Source organism: Acipenser ruthenus, chromosome 60 (assembly GCF_902713425.1).
Source record: "Acipenser ruthenus chromosome 60, fAciRut3.2 maternal haplotype, whole genome shotgun sequence".
Lineage (NCBI taxonomy): Eukaryota > Metazoa > Chordata > Actinopteri > Acipenseriformes > Acipenseridae > Acipenser > Acipenser ruthenus.
Window position 1 is genome coordinate 1,406,411 of NC_081248.1, and position 23,881 is coordinate 1,430,291.

Sequence of the window (23,881 nt, forward strand, 5' to 3'; positions counted from 1 at the left end):
ATCAAATAAATAGGCACAAGGGCCCAAACAAAAGGTTTAAACAAAATACAGAAATGTAGGCTGGGCATTAGCCTTCACTACAGTTTCTTTCTCAACTAAACAGCACAGCACAGCACACCAACAAACAAAACTCACCCAAAAACTCCTCTTCCCAACAAAGGGTTTCAGCTGCCCTTTTATAGTCTGTGGCTGGAGCCCAATTAACTAATAATTAACAATTAAACACTTAAGGCTCCAGCCACATTCTCACATGTATTTTGTAGGGAGGAATTTAACCCCCTCCCTGCCAATCCAAAACAAACCAAGAATCACAAAAACATAATGAAAACAGTAAAACTAACAATAACAAACAACACATATTTATAGGGGCGAGCTAGCACCCCATCACAGGGACCGAGTGAGCAAATAACACAAAAATTTGATACGTATTTCATTTATTTATTAAAGAAAGTTATGCAACACCCAATGCCCCCGTGTGAAAAAGTAATCGCCCCCTTAGACTCAATAACTGGTTACGCCACCTTGGTTACGCCAGCAGCAATAACTGCAACAAAACGCTTCCTGTAGTTATTGATTAGTCTCTCACAGCGCCGTGGAGGAATTTTGGCCCACTCCTCCATGCAGAACTGCTTCAACTCCGTGTCATTTGTGGGTTTTCGGGCATGAACTGCTCGTTTCAGGTCCTGCCACAACATCTCAATGGGGTTTAGGTCTGGACTTTGGCTAGGCCATTCCAAAACTTTAAATTTCTTGTTCTTCAACCATTAAGATGTAGACTTGCTTGTGTGTTTCGGATCATTGTCTTGCTGCATGACCCAGCTGCGCTTCAGCTTCAGCTCACGGACGGATGGCCTGACATTCTCCTGTAGAATTCTCTGCTACAGAGCAGAATTCATGGTTCCTTCAATGATGGCAAGGCGTACAGGTCCTGATGCAGCAAAACATCCCCAAACCATGACACTACCACCACCATGCTTGACCGTTGGTATGAGGTTCTTACTGTGGAATGCAGTGTTTGGTTTTCTCCAGACATAACGGGGCCCATGTCGGCCAAAAAGTTCCACTTTTGACTCATCTGTCCATAGAACATTGTTCCAGAACGCTTGAGGATCATCCAGGTGCTTTTTGGCAAACTTGAGACAAGCATTCATGTTCTTCTTAGTGAGCAATGGGTTCCGCCTTGCTACTCTGCCATGAATCCCATTTTTGCCCATTGTCTTTCTGATGGTGGAGTCATGAACACTGACCTTAGCCGAGGCGAGAGAGGCCTGCAGATCCCTGGATGTTGTTCTAGGGTTCTTTGTGACTTCCTGGACGATTTTACGCCTTGCTCTTGGAGAGATTTCGGCAGGACAGCCACTCCTGGGAAGATTCACTACTGTCCCAAACTTTCTCCATTTGGACAATGGCTTTGTAACCCTTTCCAGACTGATAGGCATCAACAACCTTTTTGCGGAGGTCTTCAGGAATTTCTTTTGTTCGTGGCATGATGTGCCTCTAGAACCTGTGTGCTGACAACTTCACTCTGATGGTAAGGGCCAAAGTTAGTCAGATTTATATTGGGCAGGGCTGGCCCAAATCAGGCCTGGTTGTTAACCAAAGTACTCAAACAGCTGACCCTAATTATCCCTTTAATTGGGTTGAGTAAACTAGGGGGGTATGGCAGGGCGGAAGCCCTACACATGGGAAATATGTAGTTTTATTGTATATTTTTGCGTTATTTGTTGTAAATTGATTTAATTAAAATAAACAAATCCCCTGGGCCGGATGAGATCCTCCCAATAATACTCAAAGAAATGAAAGAAGTTATTTACAAACCGCTAACCAAGATCATGCAACAGTCTTTTGACACAGGGGTTGTACCGACAGACTGGAAAATTGCAAATGTAATTCCGATCCACAAAAAGGGAGCCAAAACCGAACCAGGTAACTACAGACCAATAAGCCTGACTTCTATTATATGTAAACTTATGGAAACTATAATAAGATCTAAAATGGAAAATTACCTCTATGGTAACAATATCCTGGGAGACAGTCAGCATGGTTTTAGGAAAGGGAGATCGTGTCTAACTAACCTGCTTGACTTTTTTGAGGATGCAACATTAACAATGGATAATTGCATAGCATACAACATGGTTTATTTAGATTTCCAGAAAGCTTTTGACAAAGTCACACGTAAAGGATTAATTCTCATACTGAACGCAGTAGGGATTCAAGGAAATGCATGCACATGGATTAGCGAGTGGTTAACATGTAGAAAACAGAAAGTACTGATTAGAGGAGAAACCTCAAAATGGATCGAGGTAACCAGTGGTGTAACCAGGGTATTAGGTCCTCTGCTATTCCTACATTAATGATTTAGATACTGGTATAGTAAGCAAACTTGTTAAATTTGCAGACGACACAAAAATAGGAGGAGTGGCAAACACTGTTGCAGCAGCAAAGGTCATTCAAAATGATCTAGACAGCATTCAGAACTAGGCAGACACATGGCAAATGATATTTAATAGAGAAAAGTGTAAAGTATTGCATGCAGGCAATAAAAATGTGCATTATAAATATCATATGGGAGATGCTGAAATTGAAGAAGGGAACTATGAAAAAGACCTAGGAGTTTATGTTGACTCAGAAATGTCTTCATCAAGACAATGTGGGGAAGCTATAAAAAAGGTCAAAAAGATGCTTGAATATATTGTGAGAAGTGTTGAATTTAAATCAAGGGAAGTAATGTTAAAACTTTACAATGCATTAGTAAGACCTCACCTTGAATATTGTGTTCAGTTCTGGTCACCTCGTTACAAAAAGGCAAAGAAGAGCAACCAGATTTATCCCGGGTTTAAAAGGCATGTCGTATGCAGACAGGCTAAAATAATTGAATCTATTCAGTCTTGAACAAAGAAGACTACGCGGTGATCTGATTCAAGCATTCAAAATCCTAAAAGGTATAGACAATGTCGACCCAGGGGACTTTTTTGACTTGAAAAAAGAAACAAGGACCAGGGTTCACAAATGGAGATTAGATAAAGGGGCATTCAGAACAGAAAATAGGAGGCACTTTTTACAGAATTGTGAGGGTATGGAACCAACTCCCCAGTAATGTTGTTGAAGCTGACACCCTGGGTTCCTTCAAGAAGCTGCTTGATGAGATTCTGGGATCAATAAGCTACTAACAACCAAACAAGCAAGATGGGCTGAATGGCCTCCTCTCGTTTGTAAACTTTCTTATGTTCTTATCTGACCGTGACATTGATTTAACCCAATTTGGCTGCCATTTTGAGGTCATGTGACTTTATGTGTTTCTGGAAAACTGGAAAATATGGCCCTTATTGTCTTAATGTTTCAGTGCCACATTGTTTCAACGTCTACCACATTCATGATAGAAATCACTAGCTTTCAGACTGTGGGTCGATTCAACTGATGAAAACATTGGCAGATCTAAATACCACAGATGCTTAAATATTAAATTATGACTTTTTTTGTCTTTTTACTACTTGAAAGACAAAATACACTTAATTAACAGATGTTGGTTTTGTCTGAGTTGCATTCTTTAATGATTTACAGTTGGTACACTGCTCTCAGTAAAGTTCCAATAAAGCGGGTATCCATTAGAAGTTAACCATTTCTCTGCCATATTGTTTTAACCTCATATCAACCATCTTTTTCACATATTCAGTTTAGCTTTGGACAGTCAAGTAGTCTCCAATTTAAATAGTATTTAGGTTCAAGGAGATCAAGGTCTTTAAAATAGGTTCACCATCACAGACACAACACAAGGATAGTTCCATTAACAGCAGCAGCTTATTGGATATCAGCAAGATTAAAAAAACTGAAATCTAAAAATCATTTAGAGATGATTTACATATTGGGGTAAAAGAGCAGATTATACATTTTTAGTATAGAAATTACAACTTTGACACCTTTTGTTTTTTTACCCCAAAATCTCGTCACCTTTCATTTTGATACACACATCTTTTTGTGTAGTTTTCATATGCATTGTCGACAGTTGCACTCTGCTCTTACAAAAGTTATTTTTGTGGTTAATGTCACCCTACCTTGAACTCTCATGCCCTACGCGAATGCAGAGTATACAATGAGAACTTTCTCTCAGCTTCATGTTTAAGAACCATTCAATCTGATATGACATTCTGTGAGGTTGCACAACAGTTGCTGTAATAGAAGACAGAAAGACGGACGGTGCAAGAACTGAACGTTTATTATTAACAGCACAAAATAACAAAAAGGATAAATGTTAGAAAATGAATAGAACTATTAACAGAAATGACGAATATGCAGCACGATAACAGAGTCCTAATAGGCTTCAACATAGGATTACATTGCCTCTAGCCTCCGGTAAAGCAACACCACAAAAAAACTTCCTCCCCTGTTTCCTTGCTGAGTTTATATATAGCTGGCTATCTTCAGCCCCTCCCCCTAAGCTCAACCAAGTGAGAAGTACATACATGTATAACTATTTACAAATATATGCTAAACACATATTGTCCATACTTTACATGAAACTATATAAAATACATTTGAATGACCATTTCATTCCACTTCTTTTCTTTAAAGCGTATTAATATTATTTCTAACATAGTTCTCTTACACTAGTACTAAACTTTAATCCCCCCTCCCCCACGTATTGAGAGCAGTGAGCTCGCTCTCATGAGCTCCAGTATAACTGCCTGTGCCTGTGAATGCTCAGCGCATTCCACGCTGCGGCTCAAACAAGTCTCTAACAAACAAATCAAGGCCAAATTTAAAAGGTATGCTTTTTTTTGTTTTTTCTTTGTAGTTTGTATTTGAAACACAAACCCTCCTGCGATATTCTTCTAATAAAAGTGCGCGCACTTTCACTAAAAGTATATTCGCATTTTGCTGTGTTCACCAAGATTCCTCTAACTCTTTTTTATTTTCATAGGTCTCCTGGCAACAACTCCAACTCATGTTACCTCTCCTACCGGTAAGTACACTGTTTTATAAGGTTTTGGTCACAGTACGTTATATATGGTTTTAATGTGCATTTAAATATTAAAAGTAGAAGTAGAGCATTAGTGCCTCTTTCAGTCCTGTAGCTACCGTCCAATCCCTTTTAAACAGTGCAATCCCTGGTAGACCATGATTATTATTATTATTATTTATTTCTTAGCAGACACCCTTATCCAGGGCGACTTACAATCGTAAGCAAATACATTTCAAGTGTTACAATACAAGTAATACAATAAGAGCAAGAAATACAATAACTTTTGTTCAAGCAAAGTACAAGTGTGACAAACCAAAATTCAATAATACAGCAGATAATAGTGATAGTTACATCAGGATATGATTAAATAGTGATAGTTACATCAGGATGTGATTAAATACAAAGTGCTACAGGTTAAACACTTGGCAGATTACAGTATTCAGGATTAAATGCAGTAAAATAGGGGGCAGATAAGAGCAAAATAAAGCACATTTACATGAAGGGTGATAGTGTCCCAGGATACAAACAGAGGAGTTCTACAGATGCTGTTTGAAGAGGTGAGTCTTAAGGAGGCGCTGGAATGTGGTCAGGGACTGGGCAGTCCTGACATCTGTAGGAAGGTCATTCCACCACTGCGGAGCAAGGGTGGAGAAGGAGCGGGCTCTGGAGGCAGGGGAGCGTAGCGGAGGTAGAGCCAGTCTTCTAGTGCAGGCGGAGCGGAGAGGTCGAGTGGGGATGTAGGGAGAGATGAGGGTCTGGAGGTAGCTGGGTGCAGTCTGGTCAAGGCATCTGTAGGCTAGTACAAGAGTCTTGAACTGGATGCGAGCGGTGATTGGGAGCCAGTGGAGCGAGCGGAGTAGTGGAGTAGCGTGGGCGAAGCGAGGCAGAGAGAACACCAGGTGGGCAGCAGAGTTCTGGATGAGCTGGAGCGGACGGGTGGCGGATGCAGGGAGGCCAGCCAGGAGGGAGTTGCAGTAGTCTAGGCGGGAGAGTACCAGGGCCTGGACCAGGAGCTGGGTAGCATAGTTGGTGAGGAAGGGTCGGATTCTTCGGATGTTGCTCTGGAAGAATCGGCAAGTGCGTGCCAGAGTGGAGATGTGCTGGGAATAAGAGAGGCAGGGGTCCAGGGTGACTCCAAGGTTCTTAGCTGAGGAAGAGGGAGAGAGTGTGGTAGATTCCAGAGGAACAGAGATAGAGAGATCAGAGGAGGGGGAGGAGGAGGGAAAGAAAAGGAGGTCAGATTTAGAGAGGTTGAGTTTGAGGTGATGCGAGTGTATCCAGGAGGAAATAGCAGACAGACAGGTAGAGATACGGGAGGAGATGGTGGAGTCAGAGGTGGGGAAGGAGAGGAAAATCTGAGCATCATCAGCATAGAAATGGTATGAGAAACCATAGGATGCGATGAGGGGGCCCAGGGAGCGGGTGTAGAGAGAGAACAGGAGAGGACCCAAGACTGACCCTTGGGGGACTCCAGTTGAAACGGCAATGTTAGTGTTCATGGTTTTAGTGAGGGTAGCGATTAACAGCTCCCTCACACATTCCCTTCCACCTCCGGTTTCTCACTCTCGGGAATGCGGGTAAGGAAGTCTGCTATCTTGTTCTGTACTCCAGCCCGAGTAAACTTAAAAGGTTGCATTTTACAAGTACTGTAGCAGCCTCCCAGTGACACCCAATGAGTCCTAACACCGCCACTAGGGGGGCACTACTAAACTAAATTCAAAAGGTTTGGAATAGAGGCAAAGTGACCAGGAATGACAACAGAATGACAGAGGCAGAATAAAAGTTCCAAAGCTTTATTACAATGATCTAAGGTTTACATAAATCAGTTTAAATAACTATACAATAAAATGCAAACAGTTTTACTAAAAACAAGGAGGGGAAATTAAAGCCAGTCATTAGCAACAGTATTTAAAAGCATGGGGTATTAGACCAACATATAGCAGCGATTGCACCTCTCATTAAAAGTGGTAGGTGGTTGTTAATAGCTCTTCCCAGCAAGGGTTCTACAACAAAAGCCAGATTGTTAATACACACAGGGTTTAACAGTATTAGGGAACGTTAGCAGCAATATACCAGGATTAACTACATGAGAACAGTTCAACAACAAAATACAAGTTTAATTATATTTAAGACAATTGGCAGCAAAGTTTAGGTTTAGCAGCAAAATAAGGAACAACATAAATTGGGGGTTAATTAGTTGTTAATAGACTGGCAAGACTTCAATGTTAACAAAAGGCATCACAATAAAAATTACATTACCTAATTAGCAGGTCAATCAGGTGACTACTACCCTCAACCGCACCGATTAACCCCAAACCAAACAATAATCAAAATATCAACAACTCATTACACATACACTCAAAAAACTAGCAAAAACGTAATACAATATAAATCACTTAACTACCGTGTCTACAACACACCAAGCATCATAAAAAAATAAAATAACAAGAAAACAACCAATTACCTTCCGGTGCGCCGAGGACAGGACACGAAACGGACTGATCTGCTTTAACAAACAAAGAAACAATACCTCCCCCACTCTTAATTGCTGGCCAGCAAAGTATGTTTAAGACAAAGACGTTTCCCCCCATTTAAACCAGATGAGAGGAGAAGGACACAGCGGTGTAGCATTAGTAAACAAATCCAAAAGGTGTGGAGATTTTTACCTGCTGCTGGAACACTTTTAATCTAACAAAACAAAACTTATGAGACCGGGATTTAACCACACGTCTCGGAGCTTTATTCAACAGACTATCTCTCGAATTAGCGGACATTTTTGAAATATACTCACACGACTCTAACACCGCAGACACAGAAACAGCGCGTCTCCAGAACACTCATCTACAGCAGCACACCGAATCTCAGGTCCCCCGCACCTGTCGGTCCTTCCTCTCTCGCCCCGTATCAAACAAATAGGCAGTTTATATAAGCAAATAAATTATCCAATAAATCACTAATCAATCAATTAAAAAAAAGAAACATGACACATAAAACAAAGCACTTATAACAACACATAAAAACACCTAGTTGCCTAGGAACCAATACATAAAAGTAGCCCTGTTACATCACCGCCTTGTGCTGCAAGCGTTGTTATCACTCATTCTTTCCAGCCACTGCAAAGCCCGATGGTCCGTCTCTAGGATAAAATCACAGTCAAGCAGGTCATATTTTAAGGAATATAAGGCCCACTTAATAGCCAAACATTCCTTATCCATGATCGAATACCGGGTTTCCCTGGGAAACAATTTTCAGCTAAAAGGCAGCAGGTCTTTGCTCACCCAGCTCTCCATGTAATGGCTCCCAGTCCTACGGCAGATGCATCCGTCTGGATGGTGAATGGTTTCTCAAAGTCTGGACTCTAGTAATGCATCCTGGCACAACGCCCCCTACAAGTCGTTGAAGGCTCGCTCACATGCCTCCTTCCACATGATCTTGTTGGATTTGCTCTTTTTGGTAAGGTTAGTTAACACTACAGCTCGAGCAGAGAAGTTTGGGATTAAATGGTGATACCATCCTACAAAACCCAAGAAAGATCTCACCTTCTTCATGGTCGTGGGTGAAGGACAGGTCCAGCTTGCTTCAACCTTTACCACCTGAGGCCAGATTACTCTATTCCCCAGGACATAACCAAGGTGCTTGGCCTTGGTTTTGGCAAGAGCACACTTCCGGAGATTCACAGTTAGGCCAGGCTGCATGGATCTGCTGCAATACTCATCTTGCATGGTGAAGGTGGTATTGAGGGATTCTGCAGGAGGCAACCATTCCTTCAACAAATTCACATGGAACTGCTGTTTTGGCTTATTGCGATCTGGCATGACCACTTCATAGGTGAGAGGGCTCATTTTATGGAGAACCTCATACAGGCCTTGCCATTTTGCTAACAACTTGCTAGCGTGAGTTGGCAATAGTAGCAACACTTTTTGGCCTGGCTCAAAAATCTGAGATCTGGCAGACTGATCAAACCACCCCTTCTGATATCTATGGGCTTGCTATATATATTCACAGACCAGTGCAGTCATCTGTTCCAGACGATTCCTCATCTTCAATACATAGGCCAAGATGTTCATGGACTCCGTCTTCGATTCCTGTTAAGCTTCTTTCCCAGCCAGTTCCCATCTCATTCACAAACCTCCTCAGCATGCCCTTCAGGGTCTTGTTAAAGCATTCAACCAGCTATCTCTTTGAGGGTAATAAGGGGTGGTCTTTAACCCTCAATCCCTAGCAATTTATAAACCTGGTCAAATCCCTAGCAATTTATAAACCTGGTCAAAATATTGGTACCTTTGTCTGCAAGGATCTTGCGGGGTACCCCCTCTCTTAAAAATAACTGAACTAGAGCATGTGCTACCTGCCCAGCCTTCATATCCCTCAATGAAAATGACTTTGGGTAGCGTATAGCATAACTGCAAATCACTAAAACATATCTGTTCTCTGACTTGCTCCTCTCCAACGGCCCTACCACATCCATTCTTATCCTTTCAAAAGGAGCATTAATAATGGACAATGGCTGTAAGAGTGCACGGACAGATCAAACACCAGCTGGACTCGCTGGACATCTTTTACAAAAATCTGTAACATCACCATAGCAACGCAGCCAAAAAAAAAGAGTTATCCTGGCTAAAATCTTGTTCTTTCCCAAATGTCTAGATCAAGGTATTGAATGTTCTAAAGACACTAAGTGACCTTGGAAAAATAATTTGTCTGCAGGCTCATACCTACGGTATAAAATCCCATGTTCTGTCAAATACAATTCATCTCTAAAACGTAACCCTTCTGACTTCTGGTTCTCCCCGTCAATCACAATCACTTTCTTAAACAACGGTTTCAGAGTACTATCATTTTTCTGCAGACGAGCTATGTATATGTTAGGGAACCTCCCAGTCTACTGGAAGAGATGGCTCGGGCAATTCAGACTGCTAATCCAATTGTAATTGTGTTCTGACATTTCTGACATTTATCTCTACGCTTTTAGGCTTTCTGCTTTACCTCGGTCCACTTCTATATCTACCCCCAAGAGACGCATAGGCGATCTATGCACACATCTCACCTTTATTCTTACCTCCTGTGACAGAAACATAATGATTCTTGGTGGTAAATCAGTGTGGAGTAGTGGTTAGGACTCTGGACTCTTGACCAGAGGGTCGTGGGTTCAATCCCCAGTGGGGGACATTGCTGCTGTACCCTTGAGCAAGGTACTTTACCTAGATTGCTCCAGTAAAAACCCAACTGTATAACTGGGTAATTGTATGTAAAAATATTGTGTAAAAAAAAATAATAAAAAATAATGTAATTGTATGTAAAAAATAATGTGATATCTTGTAACAATTGTAAGTCGCCCTGGATAAGGGCGTCTGCTAAGAAAATAAATAATAATAACACCGTGTAACAAATTTTTTTTTTTTTTTTGGTTCCTGGGTAGTAAGTGTTATTTCCTAATTGCTTATGCTTCAAAAGTATAGAAAATGGCTATTATTCCCTACAAACTTTGCTTTTGTGACCAGGACAGTGATATTTTTAAATTTACCTATTTTCCAGAACATTCCAGATAGATTCAGTGCTGAGTAAACTTGGAGTAACTTCTAGAACTTTCTAGAACTTTCCAGTAATATAAATAGTAGTATAAATACAGGGGCCTTAAGCCCACCAGTTCAGTTTAGTTCCAGCTGCCTAAGTGGATACATATCTGCATTTTTCTGAGATGGCATCAAGGTCATAGGAGATTTCAAAATGGTGGCATTCCTGATGGGTCTCCAAGGCGGTTTTACCAAGTTTCCCTGCTATCTTTGCCTTTGGGACAGCAGGGACACCAAGGCGCACTACCACAGGCGGGACTGGCCACAGTGGACCGAGTTCTCTGTGGGGAGGAGCAACGTCAAGTGGGAGCCACTGGTGGACCCCCGGAAGGTGCTGATGCCACCACTGCACATCAAATTGGGCCTTATGAAACAATTTGTCAGAGCTCTAGATAAGGAGTCGGCAGCCTTCAAGTACCTTCAACACTTCTTCCCTAAGCTGTCTGAGGCAAAGGTCAAAGCTGGTGTCTTCGTCGGACCACAGATAAAGAAGATCCTGGAGTGCAATGAATTCCCCAAGAAGCTCACTAGTAAGGAGAAAGCGGCTTGGAACAGCTTTGTCGCAGTGGTTCGGGGCTTCCTGGGCAATCACAAGGCCGAAAACTATGTGGAGCTGGTTGAGACTCTGGTGAAGAACTACGGCACAATGGGCTGTAGGATGTCCCTCAAAGTCCATATCCTTGATGCTCATCTTGATAAATTCAAGGAGAACATGGGAGCGTACTCGGAGGAGCAAGGCGAGCGCTTCCACCAGGATATACTGGACTTTGAACGCCGCTACCAAGGACAGTATAACGAGAACATGATGGGAGACTACATTTGGGGGCTGATTCGTGAAAGTGATTTACAGTATAATCGTAAATCTCGAAAAACTACTCACTTCTAAATCTTTTGTAGTCATTTTTGTATTACTTTAGTATAAATACATGTTAATTTGGATTCATATGTTGTTTTTTTCTGACTTTATGTGAACGAAAAGACACAAATTCACCCGTTTTCTCATTGGAAATTGGTAAATTTCAAAATATCACTGTCCTGGTCACAAAAGCAAAGTTTGTGGGGAATAATAGCCATTTTCTATACTTTTGAGGCATAAGCAATTAGGAAATAACACTTACTACCCAGGAACAAAAATTGTGTTACATAGTGTAATAATAATAATAATAAATCTCCATCCCAACCTGTGATGGCGTTAGGAAAAGGGAACAGAGTGCTTTGGACTGGATGGCCAGACAATTAGGATTAGGTGGAAGTCGGCCATCTAGAAAGGGAGCAGAGCTACGCTACACTAAATCATCGACCCGGAGGGGAAACGATATGGCAGCCGCTGATAGGATGCCATCCAAGGGGGCATGATTGAAGGTACATAAGGGGGCATAGCTTGGTGATCTGTTCATTTGTTGATGGTTAAGCCTTGAACCAGGAAGGACCCGTATCGTACTGTAGCGTGAGTTTTTGGGCTGATCTCATACTTTGTTAAAATTGCTTCTTTACTTTTCCACAGTCCAGTGTCATCCTTCAGCACAGCCATGTAAGCAGTTACGGCTTTCCGTAACTGTTAATAATGGCACTAATCGTATTCTCCTGTCCTTCTCTGGTCATCCGTAAGCAGCTGCCATCCTTTCAAAAGTGGTTAAAACTGCCTGATGTCCTCTTCAGGGTCCTATTGTAAGTGAGATTCTCTCCATTCCCCTTAATGCTTGCGGGTACAGGATGACCCTGGGGCTGATCCAGCCTGACCATCTTCACATCCTTCCTCCTCCCGCAATGCACGACCATGGCCCACAACTTCACTTTGAAGCTGGGTGAAATGATGCGGCATGGCTTTCCACCTCTGGTCTTGGCAGGCCGCTTCTTTCTCTAGGCTCTCCTCCTGCACCCTCTGGACATCTAGGAAAACCTTAAACATTACAGCCTGCTCAGCAACCATAGAATCATGGTTGTGGAACAGGGACTTCATCAGTGCACGTGGCTGCAACAGCGCCCTCCTCCCCTCCCTCTGAACTCTATTTTGGGCAATGCCATCACATTTTCCAGCTCCCTGTTGTTCTTAACCGGTTTCTGGTATTTGCAACTCTTCCAAGATATTGACCTTGCTTGTCTTCGTAAGCCTTCTGCTAGCCACAAGCACTTGTAACACCACTTGTGAGGTTGCCCAATAGCTGCTGTAATGGTAGACAGAAAGCATGGCAGGAAGTCCAAGATGGAGGGTGCAAAAACTGAACGTTTATTATGAACAGCGAAAAAACTAACAAAAGTATTAGCGTGAGAAAATAAATAGAACTATTAACAATGTCCAGAAATTATTTGTCTTCATAATAACAGGGTCTTAATAGGCTTCAACATAGGCTCTAGCCTCAGGTAAAGCAAACACCTAAAAAAACTCCCCTGCTTCCTGGCTGAGTTTATATATAGCTGGCTATCTTCCTACCAGTAAGTACACTGTTTTATAAACAAGTAGTTAGAACAGTAGTGTCCCTTTCAATCCTTGTAGCTACCGTCCAGTCCCTTTTAAACAGTGCAATCCCTGGTAGACCATGCTGAAATGGCAATGCTAGCGTTCGTGGTTTTAGTGAGAGTAGCGATTAACAGCTCCCTCCCACATTCCCTTAGATTATGCTCCTTGGGATGCTTGTTTTTGTTCACAAAAAAATATATTTCTAGTTTCCTGTGTCAATTATTTAATTAAAGGTAACACACTTGCAATAGATTGTACTGTAAAATGGCTCCTGTGTTATTTACCCTAATTTGATTAAACCACAATGGGTAATTACTAACCCCCTTTTATCCATCAATATATTTCACCCCTGAGTAAAGCTCTAACTACGCTGGGCAATCCGGGCAGCTGGCGGGTCTGCCTCTACGGAGAGCAGCGCTGCTCCTGAATTTGGAAGTTTTCAACTCGTCGGGTACTGTAAATGGAATACTAATTAGTGAAGCACAATCTTTCTGCCTTTTTATTTCAGAAAATATCGTCATCTCCAGCATATTGAAACTGTTCCATTTTATAAAAGTATTAAAGTCAAACATACACATCTAAGTATAGTATAGTAATTGAAGAAGACATACCATGTGCAGTTTATTTTTCTTTTTGCTTATCGTATCTTCTTCATTGATTTAAAAGCCCAGCCAGTCAAAACGTCAGTGATGATGCGCAAAATGGGCCTTTGCCATGGGTCCGTGAAATCAAGTTTTTCTAGTGCCACCCTTTTTCAAACTTCATTTTTCAGAGTCTTTCTCGATGTTTGTATCAGGAATGAAAAGTAGAAAGTCTAAGCTTTCTGCTAGTGTAGGCCTTAGTACGTAGAGGACATACAGAAAGATTAAAAAACACATTTCTTCCCTTTACTTGAAGATCTCAAAACCTAAACCAATCAGGGCCGACGTAACATTTACATTATTTGCTTTTGAAGGTGTCCATAATGTATCATAATTTAACTTAGGAGGCTGTGTGGTCCAGTGGTTAAAGAAAAGGGCTTGTAACCAGGAGGTCCCCGGTTCAAATCCCACCTCAGCCACTGACTCATTGTGTGACCCTGAGCAAGTCACTTAACCTCCTTGTGCTCCGTCTTTCGGGTGAGACGTATTTGTAAGTGACTCTGCAGCTGATGCATAGTTCACACACCCTAGTCTCTGTAAGTCGCCTTGGATAAAGGCGTCTGCTAAATAAACAAATAATAATAATAAACTAAGAGCCTATCATGGATGGCATTTTAGATATTTGGGAGGAAATATAATCCGTGCTTGGAAAATTTGCATGCATGCCCTTTTGAAACAGTGCTTCACCCAGTGATGCCTTTATGATACAGGGTTTTTGAAACCTCAAAAATATATTTAAAAAATGATTGCAGCACAGGGATAATACTGTTTTATTAATAGATTAATACATCACATTTTAAGCAAGGCGTAATGGTTTTTTGATGTGCAGTAAACAAAACCCATGTCTTTAAATGTCACACATACATACTGTATATCTGCAGTGAGGACTGGCAGATCTGCTGTGCCCCTCCATGCCATCCTTGCCAGTCTGCCCACAGTGAGAGCTGTGTTTTTGGGAGGCTTGTTTGTACACTTAAAAATCTAACCTTTCAATTTAAAACCACCATCTAGCTTTGTTATTGGTAAAGTGTTGATCTGTTTGTATATACTGTATATACTGTATATATAAAGCGAAAGTGATATAGATAGAGGCTGTGTGGTACAGTGGTAAAAGAAAAGGGCTTGTAACCAGGAGGTCCCCAGTTCGAATCCCACCTCAGCCACTGACTCACTGTGTGACTCTAAGCAAGTCACTTAACCTCCTTGTGCAGCCCCCTCTCTTTCTCCCTGCAACCACACTGAGGGAGTTCCTCTATTTACTCTGCTCCTATGCCCTTCTTTCCTTCTCGTCGGTGTCAGTGCTGTCTGCCCCTCCATTCCATTTCTGTCACCTTCACACACTGAGGATTCCTCAATCTACACTGAACTGTTCCTGCTTTCTCATCAATGAGACTGAGAACCCCCTCTCTGTCTCCCTCTATCCTTTCACAAACACACACTGGGAAGGTATTCCTTGTCCCTCTGAGACTACACATGCACATGTAAAGTAGCTACAGTAGTTACATAATAACAAGTGGTTTCAAATGAACAATTACAGAATCTAGTGGGTAAAGTTTTTCTTTGAATGAAAGAGAGAAATGTGCACTCCCCTAATTCTGTTGTCTCCTCTATTTTAGCTGGCAAGCCAAAGCCTGTCCTGACCCAGAAGCCTGCAGGAGAGATATCTGAAGGATACACAGTGACTCTGAGCTGTGTGGTTGAGGGGGACTCTGATGGCTGGAGATATCTCTGGTACAAAGACAGTCAGGGAACTCCAGCACCCCAGACTGACAGCAGCAGTGGAACTGGAGCCGGATACACAATCAGTCCTGCTGCTCTGTCCCACAGTGGAGAGTACTGGTGTCGAGCTGAAAGAGGGAGCAAACCATTTGACTCAGACTACAGCAGTGCTGTCAGTGTACAAGTATCAGGTGAGTAACTGAAATGCGTGTGAGGAGTAATCTTTTGGTACAACTCAATTGTTACTACAGTCATCTCTCGATTATCCAGGGTAATGGGGGGGACTGGTTGCACAGATAAAACAAAAACACAGATAAGGCAAATCATAATAAAACTCATTCAAAGTTTGTACTTAGTTTATAGTTTTTTAAAGTAGTCAGTCATGCTTGTTTGTCTCGTTGATTGGCTTTCTTTTTTTCTAATATTTGTTTGTATCACTGTCACAAAGACGGCCGGAGTGGGTGGCGTCAGACCAGAGCCAGGAAATAAATAAACAAAACGAGAGGTAGAGTTTGGTGGAGCTGAGCGAATGCTTTCGCTCAGCATTTAATAAATAAACAGAACAGAAAATAAAAGGTTTTAAACACAAAAACAGGACACAGCACTTGAGCCAAAATAAACAGACAAACAAAACGTACTACACAGACAAACACGGTGAGCTTCTATTTTTCTTATTTTACGCTTACAATTCCCTCCGTCTCCAATCCCGTTCTCCACTCACCGAACACACAACCCCGAGTGAGAGCTACGTGTCTCTATATATACTGTTGTGCTGGGATTCAATTACTAATTAATTATTCACTTGAATCCCAGCACGTGAATTCATTACGTGCAACCCCGTGCTCACATATTACATTTAACCAGCACGTGAAGTGATTTGTGCCCTCCTTGTGCCTAAATACAAATCTACATTTTTAAATACTCGTGCTGCACACACCCATTTATATCCCGTGTACCAATGACTATACACCAACATTAACACATGCACGCAACATACAGCACATAACACACAAAATACACACAGGGGCGGGCACTTCGTCACAATCACTCTCAGAAATAGTTTGTCATTAAAGGATGTGTCATACTGCTGCTCAACATAATCAAGCAGAGTTTCAACACACCTGAGGGCTGTACTGTGAGAAACGCAATGCTGCAGAATCAGGTTATCCCCCTCCTCCCCTTCACTTTCACTGGACTCGGTGGTCTGTCCTTGGACACGCTTCACAATGTCTTCATCAGTAAGCAACTCATATCCAGCTTCATCGCGATCACTATTCAGCCACTCCTCAATATTTTCAGCAACGACATTTTCACCTCCTTCTATTTTCTGCACAATTTCTCCAAGGCTTTCTGCTGAGATTTCTTCCTCTCTGATCTCTGTCTCATCACTTTCCTCTGGCAATATTTTTCTCCATGATCTGATCATCGTAACTAGTTTCACTTCATTCCATACTCTAGCCACTTCATGAATTGCATCCAGAACTGCCAGCTTCTTCCAAAAAGATTTTCAATCATTTCCTTCATTAACATGCTTTTCTAACAGTCCAACTCAATAATTCCTCTTGACGCATGCAATCACTCCCAGGTCCATAGGCTATATCACAGAAGTCATGTTTGGTGGTAAATATTGTACAATGATGTTGCCATCTTTGGATTTGAGAAAACTTTCATGAGAATGAGAAGGGTCATTATCCAGCAGCAGGACAGCCTTTTCCAAGTCAAGCCTTTTGACTGGAGGTGCTCTCGAACCCGTGGAACAAACCTTTTACTAAACCATTCTTTAAAAATGTCACAATCCATCCACGCCGATTTCTGAATAAAATAATCCACCGGCATATTAGAGGCTTCTGTTCCTTTAAATGAGCGTGTTTTTTTCACTTTGCCAATTACACAAAGTTTATGTGAGCCAGTTACATTTGCACGATCCATTTTCCAATCGTCAAAACCACACGTTTACGTTTATTCGCAGCCATGTTTGCATTCACAATGGCACTGAGTGACTGACATTGCTCTACCGCGCATGGGTACTGTTATGTATATCATTTTTTCTGCTGGCACGGATCCGCAAACCAGATAATCCACCCACGGATGATCGAGAGTTGACTGTGTTATAGATGGCAGAATAGGAAAGAGCACATGAAGCCAGTTTTTTTTTGTCCTTGTGATGTGATGTAAATGGTGTGTTGCACAAAGTGAATGTCCAGACAGTATTCAAAAACAGGCAGGGAGCTCCAGTGTACCAGACTGACAGCAGCAGTGGAACTGTAGCCAGATACACAATCAGTGCTGCTGCTCTGTCCCACAGTGGAGAGTACTGCTGTCGAGCTGGACGGAAAGGAACACGTTTTACTCACAATACAGCAATGCTGTCAAGATACAAGTTTCAGGTGAGTGACTGAACTGAGCCTGTAAGAAAGATGGGAGCCAACCATAGAGAAAAATAATTTTAAAAATCTCAGTATTAGAGCAAAGGAAAACTACTTTGTAGCTCTATTTCCTTTCAATTAAAAATAGATATGACGATGTATTGTATGTATGATTGTATTTTCTTGTGTTTCTCCAGAGCTGTTTACCACACCCACTCTGACATTCACCCCTCTGAGTCCAGTGTGGGAGGGAGAGGCTGTGACTCTGCAGTGTGGGGTTCAGATGAATAAACAGGGCACACAGCTGCAGTACCGCTATAGCAAAGACAATGGAGATCTGAAAGGAGCTGGATCACAGGATCAGCACTCAATCCCAGCGGCAGAGCTGAGAGACACAGGGAGCTACCAGTGTGAGGTGGAGGCAGCAGGGACGGGGCTGAAGAAAAAGAGTGATTCTGTGTCACTGACTGTGAGAGGTGAGTCAAGAGATATTCATTGTTAAAAAACATGGAATGATGTTGCTCTCTTTAATAACCTCTGTATTACAAACTTTAAATGATCTTGAATCACAGCAAAATTACAACAGAGTAGTTGGCCACTATGCACTGTATTAACTAGCCTTCAGCAAGTATTGTGCATGTGTTTGTGTGTTTTCACACAGCTGTTTAGCAATCCAACTGTGGAGCTTTTTCCTAAAATCCATGCTTTCCTATTTTTTGCTCTTTGGGCCTGATTCATGTACCGATGGTAAAACTGTAGTTAAGCCTGGAGATGTGCTATTAACATGCCTCCAAACTTTACTACTTGCTTCCGCTGTGATTCATGAATGGCCTGATGACAAATTCCACGAATCAGCTCTCTCACAGTTAAATCATTTGTGTGAACACCACCCTTATTTACCATGATAGTGGGACTCTTACCTCAGTATCTCCTTCAAATGAATTGTCACATGCTAATATCTACAGTGCAGCTGGCTGTAGGCACAGGATAATATAGCTTGTTGTGGCAGAGCAGGGCTCTGCCTTTGTAAATATTGGCAGGGATGGGGTTAAATTTCCCTCCCTGCCCAGGTTTATTGTGTCAGGTGGGAGTATTTAACAATCAATCAGCACCCAGCCACCTGACATAAAAGGAGGCCTCAGCCTCTCAGTAGGGAGAGGTAGCTGAGGAAGCAAGTGTGTTTGTTCTTTGTGTGCTGTTTTTTTGTTAATTTGGCAAGCCAGTGAAGGCAAAGCTCAGCCTGGAAGCCTTATTTCTGTAAGTTTTTACTTTGTGTTTTTTGTTTGTGTTTAAGAACCTTTTTGTTTGGCCCTCGTGTCTGTTTATTTTGTGTCTTTTGTTTTAAATAAAAGTCTTTTGTTTGAACTGCAGTCTGTCTCTGGGCCTCATCCCTTGCGCCATCCTGTCACATGTGGTGTTAGCAGTGGGATATAGCACCTCCAGGAGGTTCAGAGCAGTACTGCAGGACTTTTTTTTTGTGAATAGTGAAGTTTTTTTGTGAGCGTTGGGGGAAAAAAAAAAAAAAAAAAAGAGGATGGGAGGAAAAAGGAGTAAGAGCTGCAAGAGGCAGCAGCAACAGCTGCCACCGAGGGACATCGGCCCAGATGAGTAGTGCCCTGGTTGTGGGGAGTTTGGGCACACAGTGGCCATCTGCCCCACCCAAACAGAGGTGAGGAGAAGGAGGCAGAGAGGAAGGAAGACATGGGATGGAGGAGTGGTGCACCCACTGCATGCAGTACGGGCATGAGGAGCACCTCTGCCTGGAGGTCTTACAGGACACAGACCTGGAGTGGGAAGAGCCTGAACGTCCTGCGCCTGAGTGGGAGGACGACTTGCTGTTCCCACCTCCGCCAGCAGAGGGAGAGTACCTGCTGGTTCCACCTCCATCACCGCCACCAGCAGAGGGAGCATGCCTGCGGGTTTCCCCGCTGCTACCGTCCCGAGAGCCAGAGGGGGTGGAGCTGCCGTCCCGAGAGTCAGAGGGGGTGGAGTTGCCGTACCGAGAGACAGAGGGGGTAGAGCTGCCGTCCCGAGAGTCAGAGGGGCTGGAGCTGCTGTACCTAGAGCCAGAGGGGGTAGAGCCGCCGTCCCGACAGCCAGGGGTGGAGCTGCCGTCCCGAGAGTCAGAGGGGGTGGAGCTGCTGTACCTAGAGCCAGAGGGGGTAGAGCCGCCGTCCCGAGAGCCAGGGGTGGAGCTGCCGTCCCGAGAGTCAGAGGGGTTGGAGCTGCCGTACCGAGAGCCAGAGGGGGTAGAGCTACCGTCCCGAGAGCCAGGGGGGGTGGAGCCGCCGTCCCGAGAGCCAGGGGTGAAGCTGCCGTCCCGAGAGTCAGAGGGAGTGGAGCTGCTGTCCCGAGAGCCAGAGGGGGTGGAGCTGCCGTCCCAAGAGCCAGAGGGGGTGGAGCTGCCGTCCCGAGAGCCAGAGGGGGTGGAGCTGCCGTCTGAGAGCCAGAGGGGGTGGAGCTACCGTCCCGAGAGCCAGGGGGGGTGGAGCCGCCGTCCCGAGAGCCAGGGGTGAAGCTGCCGTCCCGAGAGTCAGAGGGAGTGGAGCTGCTGTCCCGAGAGCCAGAGGGGGTGGAGCTGCCGTCCCGAGAGCCAGAGGGGGTGGAGCTGCCGTCCCGAGAGCCAGAGGGGGTGGAGCTGCCGTCCCGAGAGCCAGAGGGGGTGGAGCTGCCGTCCCGAGAGCCAGAGGGGGTGGAGCTGCCGTCCCGAGAGTCAGAGGGGTTGGAGCTGCCGTCCCGAGAGTCAGAGGGGTTGGAGCTGCCGTCCCGAGAGTCAGTGGGGGTGGAGCTGCCGTCCCGAGAGCCAGGGGGGGTGGAGCTGCCGTCCAGAGAGTCAGAGGGGTTGGAGCTGACGTACCGAGAGCCAGAGGGGGTGGAGCTACCGTCCCGAGAACCAGGGGGGGTGGAGCCGCCGTCCCGAGAGCCAGGGGTGAAGCTGCCGTCAGAGGGAGTGGAGCTGCTGCCGTCAGAGGGAGTGGAGCTGCTGTCCCGAGAGCCAGAGGGGGTGGAGCTGCCGTCCCAAGAGCCAGGGGGGGTGGAGCTGCCGTCCCGAGAGCCAGAGGGGGTGGAGCTGCCGTCCCGAGAGCCAGAGGGGGTGGAGCTGCCGTCCCGAGAGTCAGAGGGGGTGGAGCCGCCGTCCCGAGAGCCAGGGGTGAAGCTGCCGTCCCGAGAGTCAGAGGGAGTGGAGCTGCCGTCCCGAGAGCCAGAGGGGGTGGAGCTGCCGTCCCGAGAGCCAGGGGGGGTGGAGCCGCCGTCCCGAGAGTCAGATGGGGTGGAGCTGCCGTCCCGAGAGTCAGAGGGGGTGGAGTTGCCGTACCGAGAGACAGAGGGGGTAGAGCTGCCGTCCCGAGAGCCAGGGGTGGAGCTGCCGTCCCGAGAGCCAGAGGGGGTGGAGCTGCCGTCCAGAGGGCCAGAGGGGGTGGAGCTGCCGTCCCGAGAGCCAGAGGGGTTGGAACTGCCGTCCCGAGAGCCAGGGCGGGTGGAGCTGCCGTCCCGAGAGCCAGAGGGGGTAGAGCTGCCGTCCCAAGAGCCAGGGGGGGTGGAGCTGCCGTCCCGCTCTAATTTAAGTTTGTTACATGAGTTACTTACAAAGAGTTGTATGTCTGTTTCTTTCGAGCTACAGCAATGTGAATTACATGCGGTGTATGATTTTCTGTGACAAATCATTTGTTTAGTGAGATTAAAAATATACATGTTTGGTTTTTCCTTGCATGTGAGGCACAGAGAAAATGTATGGCTAGGATATTAGCATTCACACAATCCCTGATTTTAGTTAAAGTGATTACAGTTTCACACTACAATTAATACTTTTTTCAGTTGCACTACCTGTACAGTATATTAACCTTTTAGGGCCGTGATCATGTAACCACGATTAAAAACACACCTTGTTTATTTGGTTTACTGGGCCACCATACTTTACAGTGCAGGTTGCACGTGCATATCATTGGACAGGGGAGGGATATTCAAGGATTTCACAGCCTGATTGTTTTATGGTTTTTGTCGTGTGTTGTCACTGAGATGGGCATTTAATTTTTAAAGAGTGGAGACATTTTATAGCAGCACGCAGAAACAAAACAGGACACAGGAATTACAGCTGAGAAAAAAACAGGAAAACACTGTAAATCTGATATATTTGACTTAGTTATATTAGAACATTTATTCTGTCTCATGTGTTTTAATATATATGTTTATACAACATTATAAAGATCAAGAAATGAGTGTGGATATAAGCAGATAATGTTTCATGAACTAAATTTATCAGGTACGTTGATAATAAAGGAATAAAGAACTATTACTTTCTTTATAAATATTTCTTTTATGAAAATAATCAAGTTGTGTCCATTATTGCTTATAAAGTCCCCGAGAATAAACGTTTATGATGTAATTTCAATCACTCAGGTGAAACACTGTCTTGTAATTTGTCCAAACATCAATCTTTTTCAACAAAACTTTCAGGAAGTATTTTAAGGTCCCTCAGGTCATAGAATAACACTTTTTTTTTATAGATGAATCTCTAAGCAGAATATATAATAATAAAAAAATACTGTATAAAACTGAGTGACCAATTACTAGCAAAAAACATCCCAAAAGTATTAAGTAGACATGCCGATTTGGATGAAGAACAATTAAATGAACTGGAAGATATCAAAACAGAAATAAATGCAAAAAAAATCGCTTTTTATACTCACTCCCCCCAACCTTGTTTATGAAAAGGCCTCTTTCTCTCTCTGTTTCCTTAGAGTTGTTTACCAGCCCTGCTCTGACAGTGATGCCTGGTGTCTCAGTGTGGGAGGGAGAGACTGTGACTCTAAAATGTGGGGTTAAGACAAATAAACAGGGTGCACTGCTGCAGTACCGCTATAGCAAAGAAAATCGGAATGTGAGAGAAGCTAGATCACGGAATCCATACTCAATCCCAGCGGCAGAGCTGAGCGACACAGGGAGCTACCAGTGTGAGGTGGAGGCAGCAGGGACGGGGGTGAAGAAAAAGAGTGATTCTGTGTCACTGACTGTGAAAGGTGAGTCAAGAGATATTCATTGTTAAAAAACATGGAATGATGTTGCTCTCTTTAATAACCTCTGTATTAGAAACTTTAAATGATCTTGAATCACAGCAAAATTACAACAGAGTAGTTGGCCACTATGCACTGTATTAACTAGCCTTCAGCAAGTATTGTGCATGTGTTTGTGTGTTTTCACACAGCTGTTTAGCAATCCAACTGTGGAGCTTTTTCCTAAAATCCATACTTTCCTATTTTTTGCTCTTTGGGCCTGATTCATGTACCGATGGTAAAACTGTAGTTAAGCCTGGAGATGTGCTATTAACATGCCTCCAAACTTTACTACTTGCTTCCGCTGTGATTCATGAATGGCCTGATGACAAATTCCACGAATCAGCTCTCTCACAGTTAAATCATTTGTGTGAACACCACCCTTATTTACCATGATAGTGGGACTCTTACCTCAGTATCTCCTTCAAATGAATTGTCACATGCTAATATCTACAGTGCAGCTGGCTGTAGGCACAGGATAATATAGCTTGTTGTGGCAGAGCAGGGCTCTGCCTTTGTAAATATTGGCAGGGATGGGGTTAAATTTCCCTCCCTGCCCAGGTTTATTGTGTCAGGTGGGAGTATTTAACAATCAATCAGCACCCAGCCACCTGACATAAAAGGAGGCCTCAGCCTCTCAGTAGGGAGAGGTAGCTGAGGAAGCAAGTGTGTTTGTTCTTTGTGTGCTGTTTTTTTGTTAATTTGGCAAGCCAGTGAAGGCAAAGCTCAGCCTGGAAGCCTTATTTCTGTAAGTTTTTACTTTGTGTTTTTTGTTTGTGTTTAAGAACCTTTTTGTTTGGCCCTCGTGTCTGTTTATTTTGTGTCTTTTGTTTTAAATAAAAGTCTTTTGTTTGAACTGCAGTCTGTCTCTGGGCCTCATCCCTTGCGCCATCCTGTCACATGTGGTGTTAGCAGTGGGATATAGCACCTCCAGGAGGTTCAGAGCAGTACTGCAGGACTTTTTTTTTGTGAATAGTGAAGTTTTTTTGTGAGCGTTGGGGGGGAAAAAAAAAAAAAAAAAAAGAGGATGGGAGGAAAAAGGAGTAAGAGCTGCAAGAGGCAGCAGCAACAGCTGCCACCGAGGGACATCGGCCCAGATGAGTAGTGCCCTGG

The 23,881-nt window shown here is 43.8% G+C and overlaps 1 protein-coding gene across 1 annotated transcript in view; it reads left to right on the forward strand.

Annotated features, from left to right (window-relative positions):
* Positions 1-23,881, forward strand: part of LOC117410241 (titin-like) — a 368,958-nt gene that overhangs the window by 21,422 nt on the left and 323,655 nt on the right. The window contains exons 2-5 of the mRNA XM_059018553.1: positions 4,703-4,763; positions 4,919-4,960; positions 15,249-15,542; positions 22,457-22,735. Of these exons, the coding sequence (XP_058874536.1) occupies positions 4,703-4,763; positions 4,919-4,960; positions 15,249-15,542; positions 22,457-22,735 (676 nt within the window). The remainder of the gene's footprint in view (positions 1-4,702; positions 4,764-4,918; positions 4,961-15,248; positions 15,543-22,456; positions 22,736-23,881) is intronic.